Below are 20,113 nucleotides of genomic sequence, written 5' to 3' on the forward strand. Positions count from 1 at the left end.
TTACGATCATTCACAGTAACAAAGATTTAATGCATAATTTACTATTTCCAAGATATCTGAACTTTCATTTTCTTTTGCAAACTATTGAATGTTGAAAATTAAGTATGATGTAACACAATCCAAACATTATCTACACTTAACACTAACGAGTGCAGGTATTAAGTGCACTGCACTTTTAGGACACAACCTAATTGTAAAGACTAAATATCGAAATAGAGAGGAGGTTCTCCTATTAAAAATTACTCCTGTACTGAAGTCAAGTAAGTGCATATTACGAGTCAAATGTTAAATGTAAATGAATTTAAATAAATTAAAGCCTTCACCGACGCTTTCTTCAGTTATTTATTTATTCATAAAACATCAAACTACATTTATAGTGTTGTACATAATAATAATAATAATTGACACAAACATATAATTGATACACGACTCTCAGATTACATGATTCTATATAAAATTGAATATAATTTCACTGATATGCAGTTTGTTGGTGTTGTCTAAGAGGAAGGTTGTTTCGAAGGTAGATTAGCTTGTTTGTAAGTAGAGTTGAAATAATGTGCGAATGCTTCTGAAATTTCATTTTTGCTTGCCAGAGGTTTGTTTAGGTATGTAGTGGGGTAAGGTGGCGCTTTCTTTCTGTTGTTTTTGACAAAGGACCAGAAGTATTTGGGGACATGTTCTATGTACAGGGTGGTCACAAAGTGGGCGTACCCCCTTTATTTTCGACACTACGATGGTAATAGTTGGATTACTTTATATGAACACATACCTCTGTGCCATTGATTAACCACCTCTGGAACTTCTTGGAGGTCCTTCAGAACGTTATTGAGGGGAACGTCAACGCCCGGAAAAAGGTGCCACGATATGGTGCAGAGTTCGGCCGTGCTACGAGAAGGACTGTCTCAATACCGATGTTCCGGACACTTAAACCATCAGGTATGTGTTCATATCAAGCATTCAACCATAGCCATCGTAGTGTCGAAAATACAGGGGGGTACGCCCACTTTGTGACCTCCCTGTACAATTGTACAATTCTTGTATAATTGTTTTGTTGCAAAAAAATCTGCATATTATTACCTATTGATAAGTTTTGTATCTCTTTCAGACGAAAACGAATGTAAATACAGGCCGTGCGACGTTTTTGCACACTGTACGAACACCATGGGCAGCTTCTTCTGTACGTGTTTCCCAGGCTACACGGGAGATGGCTTTGGCTGTCAAGGTAAGTGTTCGATCTATTATTTATATTTCCTGGCCCAATCAAGACGTTGCAACTTCTTGGGGATTGACATGAGCGATGCAGTAAATTTCGCTACGCTCCACAAGCACTTGCAACGTGTCGCAGGTTTGATATACTGTTGCTCTAGGTGATAAATAAGCCAAGCACGTTGGACTTGTTTGCAGCTAAATCATTGAAGCATAAAGATGTTTTACTGTCTGAGATTCCAACATACAATATTGATAAGTGTTTGTTCTTATTAAATTACAGAAATTATAATATATTTGGTTTTCTCGACGTTACAACAAAAAAAAGCTTTCGAATTAAGTGAGATTATGATCAAGGGATGATGGCATTCGAGTCCTGACTTTTAAATGATCGACCAAAAATTATAGCACACTGTGCATTGCATTCACACTTGCTATCAGTTGTGTCAAGCTATATTCTGCACATTCAAGGTTATTGTGCTAAGAGATGAATCAAGAGTTGTGAGATTATATTTATAAACTTTATTTATTATGGATCATCTTCAATAGTAAAGTTACGACATATTTACGATTACGACATAGGTTCATTGAACGAACTGGTACTCTACACTTTTTTGAAATGTGTTTAAAAATAACAACATAGTATTTTTGAAAAGTGGATGTGGATTCCACTTTAAACTGTAGGTCCAGTCCCGATTAGCCTTACTGTGCATAAAGTGGACTTAAAACATCAACTCAACTCAAAGAAAAGTGGATGTATAATAGAATTCATGCTTGTTAAATTTATTAAATAAATCGTACCAATTATTATTTCTTATTTTTTAAATAATAATATTTTGCCGTGTTCTCAGTTTGACCCACACACATGCCAACTGTTATAAAATTATTAATCCTGTATTTTATAATTAAAAATCCTGTATTTTCACGAAACTAAAGAAACTGAGTCAACGTGTAACAAAAGTAACAGGGCTATTCTATATATAACTGTAAAAACCAGAGACATTGCAAACAAGCATTAGACTGCTTGGTGGTTCTGAATAGACGACAACACCATTGCTTTGGCCAGACTTAATTCTTACGATGTTGTATACCTATGAAGTTCTTTGTGATGCCTTCGTAATTTAAGATGAGAACGTTAAAGTTTTTCTGCATGACAATCTGCCATGAAAAATTGTAATTTTTACATTGCGTTAGTAAAGTTGTCGTGAATATAATACTCTTCTCATGCCCTGACCTACGTGATTTTGACACCCACGTTTTCACTACCGCAAGAAACGTCCAAACACGCACTACCATAGGTCGCGGGCGTCAGTTTGGATGTTTATGCCATATTTGGACACGGAAATTTGAAAAGTCAACGTCGTGTAGGGAACGGCTTCTGAAAAAGCCGGGGCTCGTAACTCATTCGCCAGTAGCGAAAGGCATTGAAAGGAGTGTCTGTCCGACGCTGCAATCAGACACACCGCTCATTATCCGTACCTCGGAAACAAATTGGCTCCTCTGTGGTCTCTGCCAAAGCAACCGTTGTTTTGCGATGAGATTTCGCAGTTCATTCACCTTCCACTCCTTTATCCATTGGCGCTGCAGATCACATGTTCGGGTCACACGCAAAAGGCCGTTGTGAACTTGGAGCCGCACTTCATGTCATGAAGGTGCGCGTGCGTAGGAGTAGTCGTATAGTGCAATTACGAAGGTCAAATTCCTTGCGCTAATTACCTTTCTTGCTTGTTTTTGCAGGAAATAAGGAAAATGTTTATAAATTACGCATGAAATTGGTAAGATTGAATACATGCAAAATATGTCATATCTGTTATTTTACTTTGAAATCAAACAACTATGGGACAAACTATTTTTAACAACAATACTGAATGTACAGTGCTAGAAGTGCTTCACTGTGAACAATTTTAGAGGGTAATTAATGAAAGTATTAACAAGGGGTTTTATCTCGAAATGCGCATAATGTTCTAAGCCAAGCATTTACACTAAAGCGAAAATACGTAGATATTATTTTCTAAAATGAATCGTTTGTGATTTTTGTGGTCCATGAGGCTTCCGTGAAGAAGTAGTTGACATTATTCAATGTACTCTAATCCTGGTACAATGTCGATATTTCGTTTTGTTTGTATCTTTACCTATTTCATCTATTCATATTCTCCGTCGATATCAATTTAATGAGAGGGAAAAGCTACTAAAATAGCCCAAAACACAAAATGCAAATATTTATGCTTTAACGTCATCGGCATTTGATATAACATAATTACAAACACATTTTTTTTGCACTCAATAAGCAAATTAAATGAACAAAATAAATAAATTGATTGATTTTGTTTATATTACTTCACTTTTCTGCCACTTTTGGTTAATCGTGAGGTGAGTGATGAATCGACACTCGCAAATAACACCCATGCCGAGATTCGAATCTGGGACTCCTGGCGTCGTAGCATGCTGTGATAACCACTCCGCCACGGTGCATAAAATAAAGTACCACTGAATTAATTTTGGGACCAATTTTCTTAGAGCAGCCTACACCTCAAGGTCCTATAAGGTGTTCCGTTACGAGTGCAAGTTATACTCAACTCCTTGCACAGCATGTAGGCAGGAAGCATGCAGGCGGTGATTTTTGGAGAACCTCGTCTTCAGGCAAGATCGAACATCCCCACAGGTTGGTCGACAAGTGAAGGACCTGATTCGTGCCAACTTTGGCGATGGTCGTGTCTTCTTCAGAGATTTTCCAGCTCCTTGGCTGTTCCTTTCTCCGGACTTGAACCAATGTGATTTCTGTCTAACCGATTCCACGGGAAACCCTTCCTCATTGATCAGACTGTCTTACGCTTCCAAAGGGTCATTCATGCTGACGGCGAGAACAGTGAACACTGCTTGCTGAATTGACATCAAATGAAAATAAGGTTCTGCATGTTCGAATTCTGCCCATATTTCCACCTGGTGACAAAAATTTGCAGTTTTTCGTCTGCATTCGCTGCCCCATGCTCTGCATAGCCTCTATACCTCGTTTCACCGTGATCCGCTGCTCCAGAGGGCTCTAACTGGGGGAAACTTTAATTCTAACCGTCTTGTAAAGACTACGATACTACAATGAGATGATGCTGGGATCCAGTATTTTCCGCCATAACAAAAAAAAACTAACAGTTGAAAGTAGAAAGAAGACTCTTTGCGGGTCCAGTGGCTCATCGCATGCCTGTCTTGATACAAATGATTAACGAGGATATTTGAGTATGCAGGGATTTGGATCGCTCAGTTTAATACTTTGGAAAGGTTTTGCCGATTCAGTCTTTAGGGCGCAGAAAGAAAAGAATTGGAATCTTTTAGAAGATATTTCCACCATCAAACTACGAGAAAAATGCAGTACTTCCGGTAACATATAGGAAAAAGGCACAGGGAAATGTTACTGGAGTGTCGGTCGTCCACCCAGAACAATATAGACAGCCAGCCTTTGCATGTTTCATCTTTATTGCCACTGAATGAAAAGAAGTACCAACGTGAGATTTGAATCAGTCGTTCTACTCATTAAGAAAGTAATCTAATTTTTTTTTCGTTTTGCTTAGTTCCGCTTTTGAGCATGAGAAAGTGAATCCCAGTAGATTCCGACAAAGAATCCTTTTCCTCAGGTAGAGCACGCTCCGAGCCCGCGGAGGTGGAACAATTAAAAATTACGTCAAGCTTCCAAACTGAGAATGGTTAACATGCTCCGCCTGAAGAGGACCATGGATTAATCGCCGACGTCTTGGCGTGGCAAATCCGCCAGATCTGGCAACAATGGTGCGAGGCTTGGACCTCCGTGGGCAAAATAGGCAGGAAGGAAGCGAGACTCCGTGGATAACTGACTTCTGAGTCTCAGAGGGCGTTGTACTCGCAGGAGGACGTTGCTCTTGTAACAAAGCGCTTCAAGTGATGCGCCCTTGCTGGGAAGGACGAAGGAGAAGCAAAAAAAGCCGACATAACCAGCTGGGAGAGTTTGACCTTGGCTTGGTCATCTTCCGCTCCGAGAGATGGTAATTACAGATTGGGGGATGCCTATCGTAAGAAAACCTGGATGAAGACTGTTACAATTTCGAAGACATTCCGTGTACCCAAATATTCGTAATACGTCTATTGGAATTACACATCTTTCTTCGAGAAGTAGAGTTAGCTATGCAACAAAAATATAATTCTAAGTTATTAAAATGATAGCATTACATTTGCTGTTAATGTAACTGCAGACAAGATAAGCATTTCGGGCATATTGTTCAATAGTCATTCCATGTCCAATTAACAGAAAAATGAACAAATTTGATGCAATCCCCTCCAATCTTTACAAAATTTTCAGAATCTGGTCCTTCGGGTCCTAGAGTGTGCATGTATCCAGGACCCCCACTCATGTTTCTGAATTACGGCATTTTAAGAAAACGAGTTACACGTGTCATTGATTATTTCTACTGCTAGATGATGACAGATCTCAGAAAACATTAATTTTGTAGCTGTTGAACACACACACGTGATGTCAAGGTCAAAGATCCAAAATTTTCGAAATTGTAAAGTTTATTTTTCTTCTTCAAATTTGGAACATTTTTCACACAGAAAGTTACCCAAAATCACCGATTTTTGTTTAATTTTTGTGTCGAAGATATATTCGTAGAATTTGGTTAATGTAATTTAAGGGAGAAATGAAGTCTAGATAATATTCCTCCATAAACATAAACTGTACTGCTGTATTTTTTAAGAGATAATTGCTTCCCATTGTATGCATGCTCAGGGAACTAGGGGGGGGGGGGGCAAATTCTGTAAATGTGTTCATAATCGAATGGGTTGGTGGCAGATGGATCGAATGACCCATATGAATTATATATCTCCAATTTGCGCTCATTGTGTTATACAAAATATATTCTTTTCTTCAAAACCTATGAGATATCATTGCATTATAAACACACAAATAAACTAAATCTATCATCCATTTGGTTATGGTTACATCTGCCATGTGAGTCTTCATTCGTATGACTTGAATTTCTCATTCTACGCATTATAGTATCCAAGGTTCACATTTTCTAGCTTCTCTACTTGATGAATACATAAACTTGGTCTTGTAACAGTTGTCTTTCAAGAAGGTAAATACAACTCTTGCACATAAGAACATAGAAATGACCATGGACATCAGTAAAGACCAAACAATGTGTTTACCTTCATGATAATTCAAGTCATGTTCCACACCTTGTTCTTCGATCATTATCGTGCAGATCTAGGGATTCTAATGCAGGCCATGAATCACTTTCGATGACATATCGTTTTTTGGTATTGCCTTGCACTAAATAAGTTCCGAATTCAATTCTTTCAGTGATTTCGATCAAAATCCTTTGGAATTTGGATGTTACATAATATTTAAAATGTCCTTGGAGATGAAGGCAACGTACCACTTTTATAATTTGTTGTGTAATATTTATTTGCCTTCTGACATCAGAGAGGTTAGTGTGTGGTCAAGAGAGCCCATTCCGATCCCGTTTTAAACTGTGTTCAGTCTCAATTAGTTTATGCATGATTAATACTTACTTGAAAACATTTTTTTTGTTTTTTGTCCAACATTAAATCTCAGTAAGAGGGGAGGTGATTTAAAGGCATAACTAATGGCATGTCTTGTATCTCTACGCAATGCTCTTTTCTATTTAAATTTGAAGCTTTGAACAGGTGGTTTCAAGCAGAACATTTGTGTTGGTCTGTAGGCTAAAAGCGTAACCCCTTTTTGTATATTTTGAAGTGTTTTGTCTAATCACACTTTACGTGTTCTTAGGAATGCCCAAGTAATGTATTGACGTGAAGATTTTAAAAGCTTGCTAAATCGTTAAAGTATTATCCACCTGACTAAACATGCAAAATAAATACACTTTATTTTAAAGAAGTAATGATTCTACCATAAAAGTGCCACAATTAAGCAGAAGACTAGTTGGAAGAATGTTAACTAAAATCATCCGCAATAAAAGTAAAAAAATAATAGCAACTTACATTAAGGAGTGTTTTCTTGCCTTTTCATAACTTCGTTTTTCGTGCCTTATTTGGCTGACAAAAAAGAAAGATAGGGAGAAGAAGAAGAAAGGATATGCTAAAGAAGTGTTTTTTTATACTGAGAATATGAAAGGATGCAAGTGAATTGTGAAGTTAATTTTGGAAACGAGGAATACATGTTCTTTTTGTGGCATTTTGTCTGAGTTGAAGTAGTGGTTAATGTTAATAACTCTGCTTTCATTTCATTGGTGACATATTTCAATGATTTTGATAACTCTTTTTAAACTGTGACTTAAATCGGTCTTCTCGAAAACGTTTTAACGTGTATAATGGTAGAGAGGCACACCTAATTTTATATCTAAATATCATTATATATATTGTCTGCAAATATAATAGTATACAATTTGTCATCATAATGTTCAGCAACGTCGTTTTAAGCCTGCAAGATTAATTGCTTATAATTTTTTAATTCGCTTTTCTGTCAATTTTGGCTAATCGCGAAGGTGAGCATGCATGGTGATAAGATGAAATGCATGAAAGGACAATCACAACTCAAATGGACAGCACACAACATGAGCCTCACAGAGAAGAGTTGTGCTCGTACGTCCAGACGCCAGAGCATCGCTAGTGTACAATATGCTCTCCAGTGGGTACTACGTGGAAGGGAGGTTGACATTTGGGAAGGGTCACACCCTTACACCCACAAACAAAGGGCAGACAACATCTGCACCAACATCAGTACAATCTCGTTCTTTAAAAACTGACAGGATATACAAGAAATCAGCGGCGGCTCGAAGGGCAGAGCCGCCGTGCCATGGCACTACCCTCAGAAGAAACTCATACCTCGCCAAAGATTTGTTAAATGAATACATTTATAATTTACATACAAGGAGATTGGAATCTCGCAATCGTTCAAGTTGACGGCCGCCCCAGCCTTCACGCGGCATCGCCAGCTGTTTCGTACCAACGGTCCGAGCCGTCCAAAAGCTGGCCTAACCAAGTTGATACATGTGCAGAGGGTTGTAGAAGTCTCAGCGGGGAACAAGGTATGGGAGGGGAAGGAGGGTAGCCATAAGACACCAGCCGATCCCGTTCTCGCTTGGCACGACGAGGGACATAGCTGCCACCTTCAGAGATAAATCGCTAAATTTGACTAATTTGTAAACCCGTTGGAAAGTAATTCCTGAGAAAGGTACTATCTACTTTTCTGCCTACTTTTGAAAAACCGAACGTAGTATTTATACAAAGTTAAATGAAAATTTAGATATAAGATAGATGCGTCCGAAGGGCCATCCAGACTTTTATATTTTTTACGTATAAAGTAAAAAATCCTATGGTGATGCGAGTTTCTTTTGACATTTCTTTCACAATAAATGTCTAGAATATTTTCGACGTCCAGTTGGATTACGTGTGCAATGGGGAGGAGAAGGTGAGAGGATTTGTTTTTCCCTTCTTCCTGTAATTGTTTTGTTTTTAGGGAAGTGTCCTGTAGTGTATAAAATATAGATTAGCGAGTGAGGATTAATCGGATTAGTGTTGTTACTTTATCACACACACTGTTTTCCAAACGAGGATAAATTAAAGTTAAACATCTTGGCCAGTGGCGCAACCACATTGAGGGGGCGAGGGAGGGGGGGGCATTGCGGAGAATTTCTTTTTTTCGATTTCTTGATCACGTTGACACAACCCATCATAGTAGCCGCCGGCCGCCATTGCAAGAAATGTAAAAGAGCTGAGTGAAATGTAAGTGTAATTTACCAGAATATTTCGGTTTCAATAAGCAATGGTCTCAAGCTATTTTTTACTTGAGACTGACGACAAGGAATCTGCTGGCATTGCTCAGCTAACGAGAAACCTTGCGCCCCAAGAAATATCCCCAGACAAAATTCAATGATGTTTGTCACGCACACTGTTAAAGAGTACGTGCGCGACTTGTGCAAGACCAGCTCCTAGCCTCTGGCAACATTGCTTTCGTCGCATCCTGACTTAAAAGACATTTATGCTAGACTCCGCAACATAAAAAAGAGGCAAGATTTGAAAGTATGAACATGTCAGTGAAGATAAAGCGCCAAGCATAAAATACATAGTAAAAAAAAGTTGTATAAAAGTTATCTGGAAATAAGCCAATGTGTATGACTTTCTCGAATGCAATACTGTTAGCTTGAATGCCACTCCATGCGGAAGACATACGCATAATCGTGACAAGTTTTCCTAAGCGAAAGAAGCTATTCGATTTATTAACTCGAGTCCTGCGTTTTCAAGCCATTTTTAATCATTCAATTTATAACTGCAATCACTACACAAAACATATCAGTTGTAAAGAAATAACATGTTAATGCTTGTATTTAATAAGTGATTCAGTCATCATACACAAATGTTACATTTACTCTAACGTGATCAGTTGTCGTACGAAGCCTTTCCCTGATCACGTCACGTGATGATCGTCGATGATACACGTCCCTGATCTTTCAGGAACCGTCACATCCAAAAATCAGAAATCACATGAGCTCAAGTGCAGAAAATGGCAGGTGGGAAAATCTCTGGAGACACGACTATCGCCGAAGTTGTCAAATTATCACCACCAGGTAGAAATGTGGCGCTGAACTAACAACTGGAAGTCGCATATGATCGTGAATTGAAATTTAAAAGAGCAGAGTACAACATATGCTTAGCACTATAGAATTCTATTCGTTTAAACAACACAGATTGTAGAATAAGAAAGGCAATTACCCTGCTATTTAATTTTGCCGTTTGTTGTACAGTGGGAGGCACAAGTATTGGTCGCAAATTGTCCACGGCTATTTTCGTTAATTATCCTCTTGCATGTTGTGTTTTTAAGGAATCTATTCTTACTTGTGCTAGTGCCAAGGTTGTCAGAAGCTTGTTTGGCGTTTTGTTTCAATTGTTGTGGCTCTCATTTTGTGAAACGAAGAGAATAACATGGCGATGGAAAATTTGCTTGGTCATACTTATCCACCAGCTTTTGACAGAAAACTAATTAGAGATTATACATCAAGTTGGGCCTACCAGGCGTATTCAACGAACACGTGTGACGTCACGTGGACGCTCTTGATTTCACTTTTTTTTTTTTACACTATCGGCGTCACACATATGTTATGTTACGTGGAATTGAACTTGCGCAAAGTCTTAATTTGGAAAAATGGTTTTCCAGAACTGCCTTTTGTGAGGACTTCCAGCCTATGTCACACGTAAATCCTGAATCCAAGAAATGTCCTATGGGCCCACCTGTATGTTTCAAAGTTGGGATAACTGCCAAGCTGGTAAATATGGGGTTCATATTTGAAGTGTCTTATCTATCTGATTTGATTTGATTTTGATTTGCTTTATTTTACTTCGCTTTTTGTGCCACTTTTGGCTAATTTCCGAAGATGAAGATGAGTGATGACATGATGAAATTCATGAATAGACACCCACAAACACGCACGCCCAGGCCGGGATTCTAACCCGGGACCCCTAGCATCGTAGCGCGATGTGATAACCACTCCGCCACGGGGGCCGGCTCTTATCTATCTGAACATGATACGTTGTAGAGAATAGAGAATTTAGTAGAAACCACAAATTACTAAATGATAGTACAGTGGGATCCACGAGTATTACCGTGCAAATTGTCTATGACTATTTTTATTAATTTTTCTCTTACATCCTATGTGTTTTTAAGCAATGGATTTTTTATGTAAGCTGGTGCAAAAGTTGTCAAAATGTCGACAGCTTGTTTTTAGTTTTCGTTTAAGTCTTGAAGCTCTTATTGGGTCAAATAAAGTGCATGAACATGGTGATGGACAATTTTCACGGCAATACTCATGGATCCCACTGTACATAAAACTTAAAATGAACTGTGCTTTCGGCAGCGGTTTAACAGATATTTTGTAACTGCAAATTGATCGATAGTGAAAGGATAGACTTATCCGCTCTAGCCCTATGCATCTGTGATCTAACATATTTTTAACTAAGCCCCGCGACAGGTTAACTTTGCAGCAGATGTTATGTATTAATCCACGCTAGAACAGCGCTCAGCATCTCCTGTGCAAGTCTTGCCATAACCGCCGAGCTGTTCATATCACAGACAGTGAGAAAATCGGCAGTATTGCAGCGGAACTATATTCAGCGCGCACGTTTGGGTCTATATATGTGAAAAGTTGCTGTACACTTAACCTGTCGCGGGGCTTAGCATGCTAGTATCAAAATTTAAAAAGTATAATGCACTGCAATACTATACTATTATGTTTTATTCGGCATTACATACCTTCATGTTAAAATCCTATCATAGTCACATGTATGTTTGAAAAATAAATAAAGCTACTTCCTAATGGAGTTTTGAGTGTTGTGATATGTGGCCACAGAGGGTTATGAACATATCTATCCCCCTTTTTTTGCTTAAAAATCTTGCTATTATTATAAATATCTGCAGGCCGATAATTTCACAAACAGTGTTTCAGCTATGATGTGAAATATCTGATCAAGATTTCAAGTACTAATAGGTGTCGCCACTTATGCGACCTGTAATTCAAGAACGGGCTTCCGACTGGATTCGGCTATTTTGTTTGTAAGAGAGTGGGTATGTTGACACGAGGTTTCTTCCTCGAAAATAGTTTTCTCTGTCAATTTGCTCACCGGTGGGTTGTCAAAATTTACACAGTAAACCACACGCGTAGGACTGGAAGCCTAAATGTCAAGTAGCGCTTGAATTTTTATGACGCCATTGTGAATACAGAGAGAAAAGGCTGGCCGACAGGACCAGTTTCCTAATATGTCGATTAGAAATTTCACCTATTGCAAATGCGGCGTGACGTCAGGGTATAGGTGGGTTATTCCTCTCGCCCACCTCTACTTTTCGGCCCACACGCGGATAAGAGTATAAAGCTGCATTCCTGCAAGCAGAAAGAGAAAGATCACAAATGAAATGGCTACTTTATCTTAGAAAATGGTAGGCTTTGCCGTGAAATTCAGTTCCACCGCACGAATACGTCTCGAGAATGTGATAAGAGAAGGAAAGTTTTTCTAGTTGTTGGAACGAAGAGTGGGATGCATAAATGTTGCCAAGTAAATTGTCCATCGCCTAACCATGTTATTCACTCAGTTTTATGCAGTGCAAGCAGTGGCGTGTCCAGGGTTTTTGAACGGGGGGAGGAGTTATGTATATTTTTTTAGTAGTCTCTCCTCATTTTGCCAACTTTTCTTGCCTTTGACGTTATTATTGTTATTAATATATACTTGGCCAGAAGGATTGGATTGGATTGATTTGGTGTTTTAAGTCTACTTTATGCACAGTAAGGCTAATCGGGACTGGACCTACAGTTTAAAGTGGGATCCGAACCACTTGTGCTTCCACCGGGTATCGAACCCGGGACCCCTTGATTACAAGGCGACGACGCTACCACTGCGCCATCGGGGACTTGTCCAGAAGGGGCTGGGGGGTAATGACCCTCACCAACCCCCTTTTGGCACGCCAACGAGTGCAAGTTTGAAGAACTGAATAAAAATCCTGACAAAGCACTTGACATCCTCCCTTACATAAAATCACGCGGGATATATAAAAAATATATACATTGGAAGACACAAGTTGACTCGCACATGATTTGATTGATTTGGTGTTTTAAGTCCACTTTATGCACAGTAAGGCTAATCGGGACTGGACCTACAGTTTAAAGTGGAATCCGAACCACTGTGTGCCTCCACCGAGAATCGAACCCAGGACCCCTTGAATACAAGGCTACGACGCTACCACTGCACCATAGGGGAGACCCTCGCACATGAACCGAATGGCGCATTTGAAGTCTGAATTTAATTTCTTATGCGTCTCCTTTCATGATCATGAATAGATGCAATTGATAAAGGGTACATCGCAAACACAATGGAGAATTCGTAGAACTAAACATCACACATGATTGTGCTGACTGTAGGTTCAGATGTCAGAGCCTCCTACAGCTGTAAAAATGCTGTTTCCTGGACGCACTGGGTAAAAGAGAGATTGAATTTTTGAGTTTCCTCCGAAACGGTTATTATTCTGTCGCTCATCGAAGGAGTTTTGCTGTATAGCGGGCGCTACTTTTTATCTGCATTCTTTTCTTTCGCTATTCAGAGATATACATAGGGAGGGACACCAGATAAATGTAAAATGAAAGACAAGAAGCACATTCGTGGTGTAAGAGGTTATATTTTAATAGTACACACTCAGAACTCTCTCTCTCTACAACGCAATTTAACCTGGAAAGTGCATTCTTGACGAGGCTGGCGCTTGGATCCACAGCCATTATATTTCCCAGTTGGTTTTGTATCCTGTGTCCTTCATTTGTAATTGTCCCTTCGCCACTTTCATCTAATTATCCTTGACTATCATCGTTGCGATTAAGTTAAATGGAAGAAAATCGACGTTAACGCAAATCAACCAACAAGCACATTCACCACCATGAGATTTACAATGTACTCTGGCTTTACAATAAAGTACATCCACAGATAAAGGTATATACCTTTATCTGTGGTACATCTACAAATATCGACCAAGATGCTAAATGCGAAACCCATAGAGGAAAATTTTAGAGCTCGATACTGTGTTGAATGGTTTCCTCCACCCTCACTCTCATCCAGTTATTATTACTGAAGGACCAATAAAGGAGCTAGTGTCAGAGGGTTCCTGAATCGACTCGTTGACACGGATCAAATTATCATTTCTAACCGTGCAGATGAAATTCGAAAGCTCCTCCTAGACAAATAGATCATTGTGATAAGAGCGACTCCCTTGTTGACCAGACTGATACTTTGATGACTCGGTTCATGAATAGTAACCAACCTTGGGAAACCTGTTCGTGTTTGTTCACCACTCGCAGGAAAGAGTGGAATCTCCTTCGGCTGAATGAGAATGCTAAGTCTTAGCCCACCCTTCTGCTTGTCCAAATAACATTATAACCCATTTTCAGAGAGAGAATGATATGAAAAAGAGTTGATGGAGGGGAAGAGAAAAAAGGGGAGATGAACAGAGATTGAAAGGAAGGGATAGAAGAACAGAAAAAAGAGTAGGCGATATAGAATAGAAAAGGGCGAATATTGAGGTAACAGAAAAAGAGAAATGGAGAGAATGAGAGAGAGAGAGAGAGAGTAGAAAAAGCGAATTTGGAGAAACAGGGAAGGAGAGAAAGAATAGGAAAAGGGAAATATGTTGAAACAGAGAAAAAGAGAGAGAAGGTGAATACAAAAAGATATATGGAGAACAGGAAAGAACTAGTGAGAGAGAGAGAGATGGTAAAATAAGAAAGACAAAGAGAAATATTGAGAAACAGGAAAGGAAATGTGCTAGAGAGGGGGAGAAATAAAACAGAGATGGAACAGGGAGAGAGAGGGAAAGAACACATAAAGAGAAATACATGATAAAACAGAAAGAAAACAAAGAGAAGGAAGGGGGAATATAAAAATTGAAATATGGAGAAACAAGGAAGGAAAAGAGTGATAGAGAAAGAAAGAGTGACAGGGAAAGAGAGAGAGAGAGAGAGAGAGGGGATGGGAAAAAGGGAAAGAGAAAGAAAAGAATATAGAAAGAGATTATGAGGGATAGAGAGAGTGAGGGAATGAGAATGAAAATCCTGACCACCCAAGGAAGCAGAACGCAGATAAAAATACTTCGCCCATCCTCGAGCACTCATCACGCCCAAACAAAAATTATCTGGCGACATTGCCGTCAAGAAGTCGAGTCGCGGGGTCGATTCATCTAGACACGAGTGGATCTCGTTTGCATGCAGTCTAATGCCTATTACCGACAAGTCTGTGGATCTCCTCTGAGCCGACGAGATCTGGAGATACCTATGGAAGTGAAATGTTCTTTCCCCAGAAGAAGGAAAGGGAAAAAAATGAGAAGGTGAGTGTGCATAATGGCCTGTCCGGCTTTCGTCCTCCTTAACTAGTTGACCACACCCAAGCGTCGCCTTGAGAAGTTAACCGAACCGTATTCGTCGCCTTGAGATGGTCGAGATCTGCACACGGTACATACGATTGCGGGATTTGATATTTCGATACCGTACAAACCAGAGGCGTTCCGGCTCTGCTAGAAGCTCTAGACTCTACTTTGGAGCTCTAATGTAAACATGAAAGTAAATTTACTGTTAGTTATAAATGAAAGGCTTCGGGGTAAAACATGGTGACATTTTGGACATTATTGAGTTTCTTAAGCAGAAAGGTTATGAGAAGCTAGCTATACATTGTTTTCTTATGGTTTACCAATTTCAGAAGGGTTGAACGAGACCAATGCAAATTACATGGCATGGCAAAGACACGCGAAAATTGAAGTATTGCTCTCTTTAATTTGTAGCTGAATAATGACCAAAATGTCACCATGTTTCACTGCCGAGCCCTTCAAATACAAATGCACACATGGCCGACATCCGTGGCAGAATGGTTAGTACAGCGCGCTACGACGACAGGGTTCCCGGGTTCGAATCCCGGTCTGAGCATGGGTATTCTTTGCGAGTGTCCGTCACTTCATCTGTTCCATCATATCATCACTCATAATTACCTTCGCGATTAGCCAAAAGTGGAAGGAAAGCGAAGTAAAATAAACCAAATCAATCAATGATATGCGCACGTGTTAGTAAACGATTAGTCGGGTCATCAAAAGGAAAATGATGCGTTCAATCTGCGCCCTTGCAGACAGTCAACCCAATTTCCACTGCAATTGCACATGGTTGCATACGTTAATGGGGAATACCTTCCTTGATCAGTCATTCGGTTGTCAGTTATGGATAAGCTGACCAGGTTCTCCAGAAATCACGCACCCTACCCTCACCCCCCTCCATCCCACCTCCCGCTAACGACTCCAATGATGACAATGGCAAGAATCAAATTACTTCAAAAATTTTACGTTTTGCGTTTCTGGGTTAGAACCTTGTACAGTTAAGTGTCCCGAAGATATATCTTGGACAGTGGGACTTTTGGTCACCCCAATTATGGGATATTGCTTGAATCGATATGTACCTAGGTATAAACGTCAAGCAAGCTGCTGACAGTGTTTGCACCCCCATACTTCCCAAATGTATCCCTCAAAAACACGTAGAATGAAAAAGAAAAATTTATGAAAATGGTCATGGACAATTTGCCGAGCAATACTTGTGCATCCCAATGTGCATCCAATGCTTGATCATAAATCTGTGTGAATGAGGTGTCTTGGTATGCAGTCTACTCATAACTACCAAGGTATATACGTTGATGTGACACCTGGTGATATGGACAGAAATAAGAGAAGACTATCAACAGATCGGGAATCTTACATGCAGTCTGAAGGTTAAAGTTTGAATCGAACCCGGGACCTGTTATACTCAAGACGGTAACTTAATAACAAATAAATAAATAAATAAATAAATTTCACTTCGCCTTTCTATGTTTACTTTTATCTTACAGGCAGAGCCAATTAATTTTGCTGCTCTCCATGCACGATATGCATTTTACCATAGCATATTTCTTTCAGTACGTATTCTGTTCATTGACAGTTAAGCCAGCCAAGTGCTTTGGCATTATTAAATTAGTATTTTCACCTCCAGGGGACAGGCTCTACGCATCACTGAAGTCATGAGTTGAACTTTTGTCGAATGATTTTTCATTTATTTATATCTTGCGATTATTTACGATGTGTATTTCCGCCTGTTCATTAACCACGGTCCAAAAGGATAAAGAATAGATGAGGGGGCGGAAATTGAGCATAATATTAACGGTTTTCGTTAAACATTTACCGATATTCGCATGTTTTGAATCCGGTAAAACAGGATAAATATACTGCTATTATAACTTGTAGGGTTAAGACACGTTAGTTTCCTTTTCGTGTCACTCAATTCTTTGTTTTTCATTATCTTATTTAAGGAAGAAATTAAAAGCAATGGGAATGCTAATTTTCTTAACATTCCGCTTGTAAAAATTTATATGCTTGGTAGACATAAAGAGGTGTATTTCAAACTTTTTTTGCGTTTTGTTCGTGCTTCTGTTTTCGTCCGTGAACGCCAGCCCCTCTGTATTGCTGTAATTACACGAAGCAACTATCTTCCTTGTTTTGTTTTTAGTCTCGCCACCAGGGGACAGGTGAACGACTTGCAGGGATCCTCTTCGTCACTGTTGCCAGATTCGCAGCGTGACCGTTGTAGAATTGGCACCAAATCAACCCTTTTGGTAAGATTCTGTATCCATAGCCAACTACATTTTTACGGCTGAAAGATCTTTGAACACGGTCCGATTCGAACTGAAAGCCATTTCCGAAATTTGGCCATGTTTTTTTCTTCTAAAGTGAGTCACGATTCAATTTTGTTTAGAAAGATGAACGACCAGCAAAAAACAAAAACGAATTCGCATATTATGCTTGCATGCGCACCGGGAGGAGAGGGGAGGAGATATACATTTCCTGGTTTGAAGGCAATCTTCTCTCTTTTTACGAATTCATGTCTGGTTTCACATATGAATTTTACTTTTTTCCCATTGGCGTTTATTGTTATTGTAAATGCGAAGCGCGTGAAAACGTATTCGTGATTTAAAATCCGTGCTTTTAAAGAAGAGCAAGGTGCTGTAAACATAGAAACAACGTATTGCAACTTTTCACCTAACATTAATTATCTGGTGTTTTGGCTACTAGTCACATATTTAGGATCTTTCAGACCCTTCCCAGTAGATGTCTGTAGAGCTGGGCTCTATTTTTTCTGGTAAAATGTTGAAATGGAGGCAGTGAGTTTTCGACACTTTACAGTTACGTGTTCCATGCAAAATTGTCTATTCTTGAAAACTCGGAAAACATGTTCTTATAATTTCACTGCTACAATTTAAAAACTTCAAAGCAGAAGTGGAAATGATTATAGTAAAATTATTCATATCTAATTAAAAAAAATCAAGATACAAGCAGAATATTCAAAGATTGTTGCCAGTTGCCAGTGGACAAAGTATTCTCAATCTACATGCAATGTTTCCATTCATTTGAGATTTCCTCAATCAAACTACTTTCTTATTAACAAGTGAATATAAAAGAACATGATGAAATACAGACATGGTTGGGACATAGGAAACAACAATCGTAAGTAAGTTATTTTAAAATATAAGTAATCTATCAAGACCGTGCTGGATTTATTTCTGAATATTACATACACTCCACAAAGTGTCTAATTAATCAGTGTGCTAAAAATTATAAATCTATCTCTCAAATAAAGGCGACTAAATCCGCGCAATGACTAGAATTGTATAGAAAGGAATTAAAAGTTTTTATATACAGTATATTATATATAATACAATTATACAATTTTATACTTACGTTTGTGATAGGAATGGAATTATAACCATCAAATTGTGTTAAAAAGTCATAAATGTTATTATATTTGTGCTTGTAAAAATATTTAATACATCTATGATAGCTATCAAAATTCCATCTTGCTTGTCAATCGTAATTTGTTAATGAATTTTCGAACACTGAAGCCTTTCGTCAGCAACTGCGTGTATAAGCACTGTGCTACAGTACACTTCGGTGACAACAGCAGTCTAGAGAAAGTTCAGTTTGCAGTTTTCTTATCTCTTTCTTTGGGTGAAAGACAAGCATTGTTTTGTTATGAACTATTTTTCGGTTCGCAGGTGACATCACCCTTGAAATGTCAGCAATTACTGACTTGAGACAAAAGCTGCACATTAATTAATATAGCAATTTCGTCTGTCATTAGGCGAAATTAAAAAATGCATTGTCCTCGTCGAAGAAAAGTTCTCAGGAGGATGCTCAGATGTCTGAAATGATATTTCTGACGACCCAACGCAGGGTAGCAAAATGTTTCTTCTTGTTTCACTGTTATCCAGTCTGTGAAAGATGGCATCAAAAGTTGGTAACACTGTTTAATAGAAAGCGAATTAAACATTGCTTGATCAAAGTTTGTAAACAGGAAATTTGTATTTGTATGGAAATGCACCTTCCCTTTGAAGAGAAAAGTGAATCCTTATAATTATTATTATTAAGTTTACAGTCACTATAAAACATTAAAATCAAACAATGTCTTGGACTTATACATGAAATTCAGACAACTGGTGTACCTGATACCAGGCAGGGTGATAGCCTATTACACTTGTCTGTGGTGATACTAACATTGCCGCTGAGAACACTTTTTGGGGGGTTAATTCCGTCTAGTTTCCTTCTAGTAGCCTGTGATTTCCGTCATTGCTTCCTATTGAATTTGAATGTGCGTCATTGCCATCTTTGGGTCTTTACTGCTCACATTGAAGCATGATCCGTACCTCCAACAACGTATCTTTTCCAGTCTGAAACTAAATATCTCTGCAATACACTTTCGTTTTGGAGCGATGTTGCTTCAGATTAATTTTCTAATTGCGAAAATACATAGCCTTGTTCGCTTTTGGAACTTTTTAAAAAAATAAAGCTTTGAGTAATGTTCGCATTTAGTGAATTATCTGCAAGTAGTGTTTATTATCTGGCAGCACTGAAAAGCAGCATATACTTGTCCGCCCCGTCTCTTGAGTACCTCTTGTCAGATATAGCCTACTTTCTACAAGGTCCAGTTTTACCGCCTTGCTTAAAAAGAGGGGAGAAAAAGTCTGCCTTGTACCAGATCCCTTCCAGCCGTTCATGCGTGATGGATCTTTGATTGTAATACTTCATTGAACACCAATTTCGCAGGTGCAAGGTACTATGCACAACGATCAAGCCCAGAAATGAAAAAGCATAAGATTTTGATATTTTCGATCTCTCTCGTGTTAAAACATGCTCCGATCCAAGGTCAAAGTTTGTTTCTGTGTGAACGAGAAGTGAATTTTGACACATTTCTTTCTACTTTCACTTCTCCAAGATTGAAGAAAAGTGAAAGAACAAAAGTAGGAACATGCCAGTCAATTGTTACCGGTTTTCGACGGAGTTACTGGAGCTGAAAATCATTTTTTGATCCTCAAATTG

At 38.8% G+C, this 20,113-nt stretch overlaps 1 protein-coding gene across 1 annotated transcript in view; it reads left to right on the plus strand.

Annotated features, from left to right (window-relative positions):
• dpy (fibrillin-like protein dumpy) overlaps positions 1 to 20,113 on the plus strand; it is a 474,963-nt gene that overhangs the window by 77,292 nt on the left and 377,558 nt on the right. The window contains exon 5 of the mRNA XM_083128311.1: positions 1,106 to 1,222. Within this exon, the coding sequence (XP_082984437.1) occupies positions 1,106 to 1,222 (117 nt within the window). The remainder of the gene's footprint in view (positions 1 to 1,105; positions 1,223 to 20,113) is intronic.

This window comes from Lepisma saccharinum, chromosome 9 (assembly GCF_977018435.1).
Source record: "Lepisma saccharinum chromosome 9, izLepSacc3.1, whole genome shotgun sequence".
In the NCBI taxonomy this organism is placed as follows: domain Eukaryota; kingdom Metazoa; phylum Arthropoda; class Insecta; order Zygentoma; family Lepismatidae; genus Lepisma; species Lepisma saccharinum.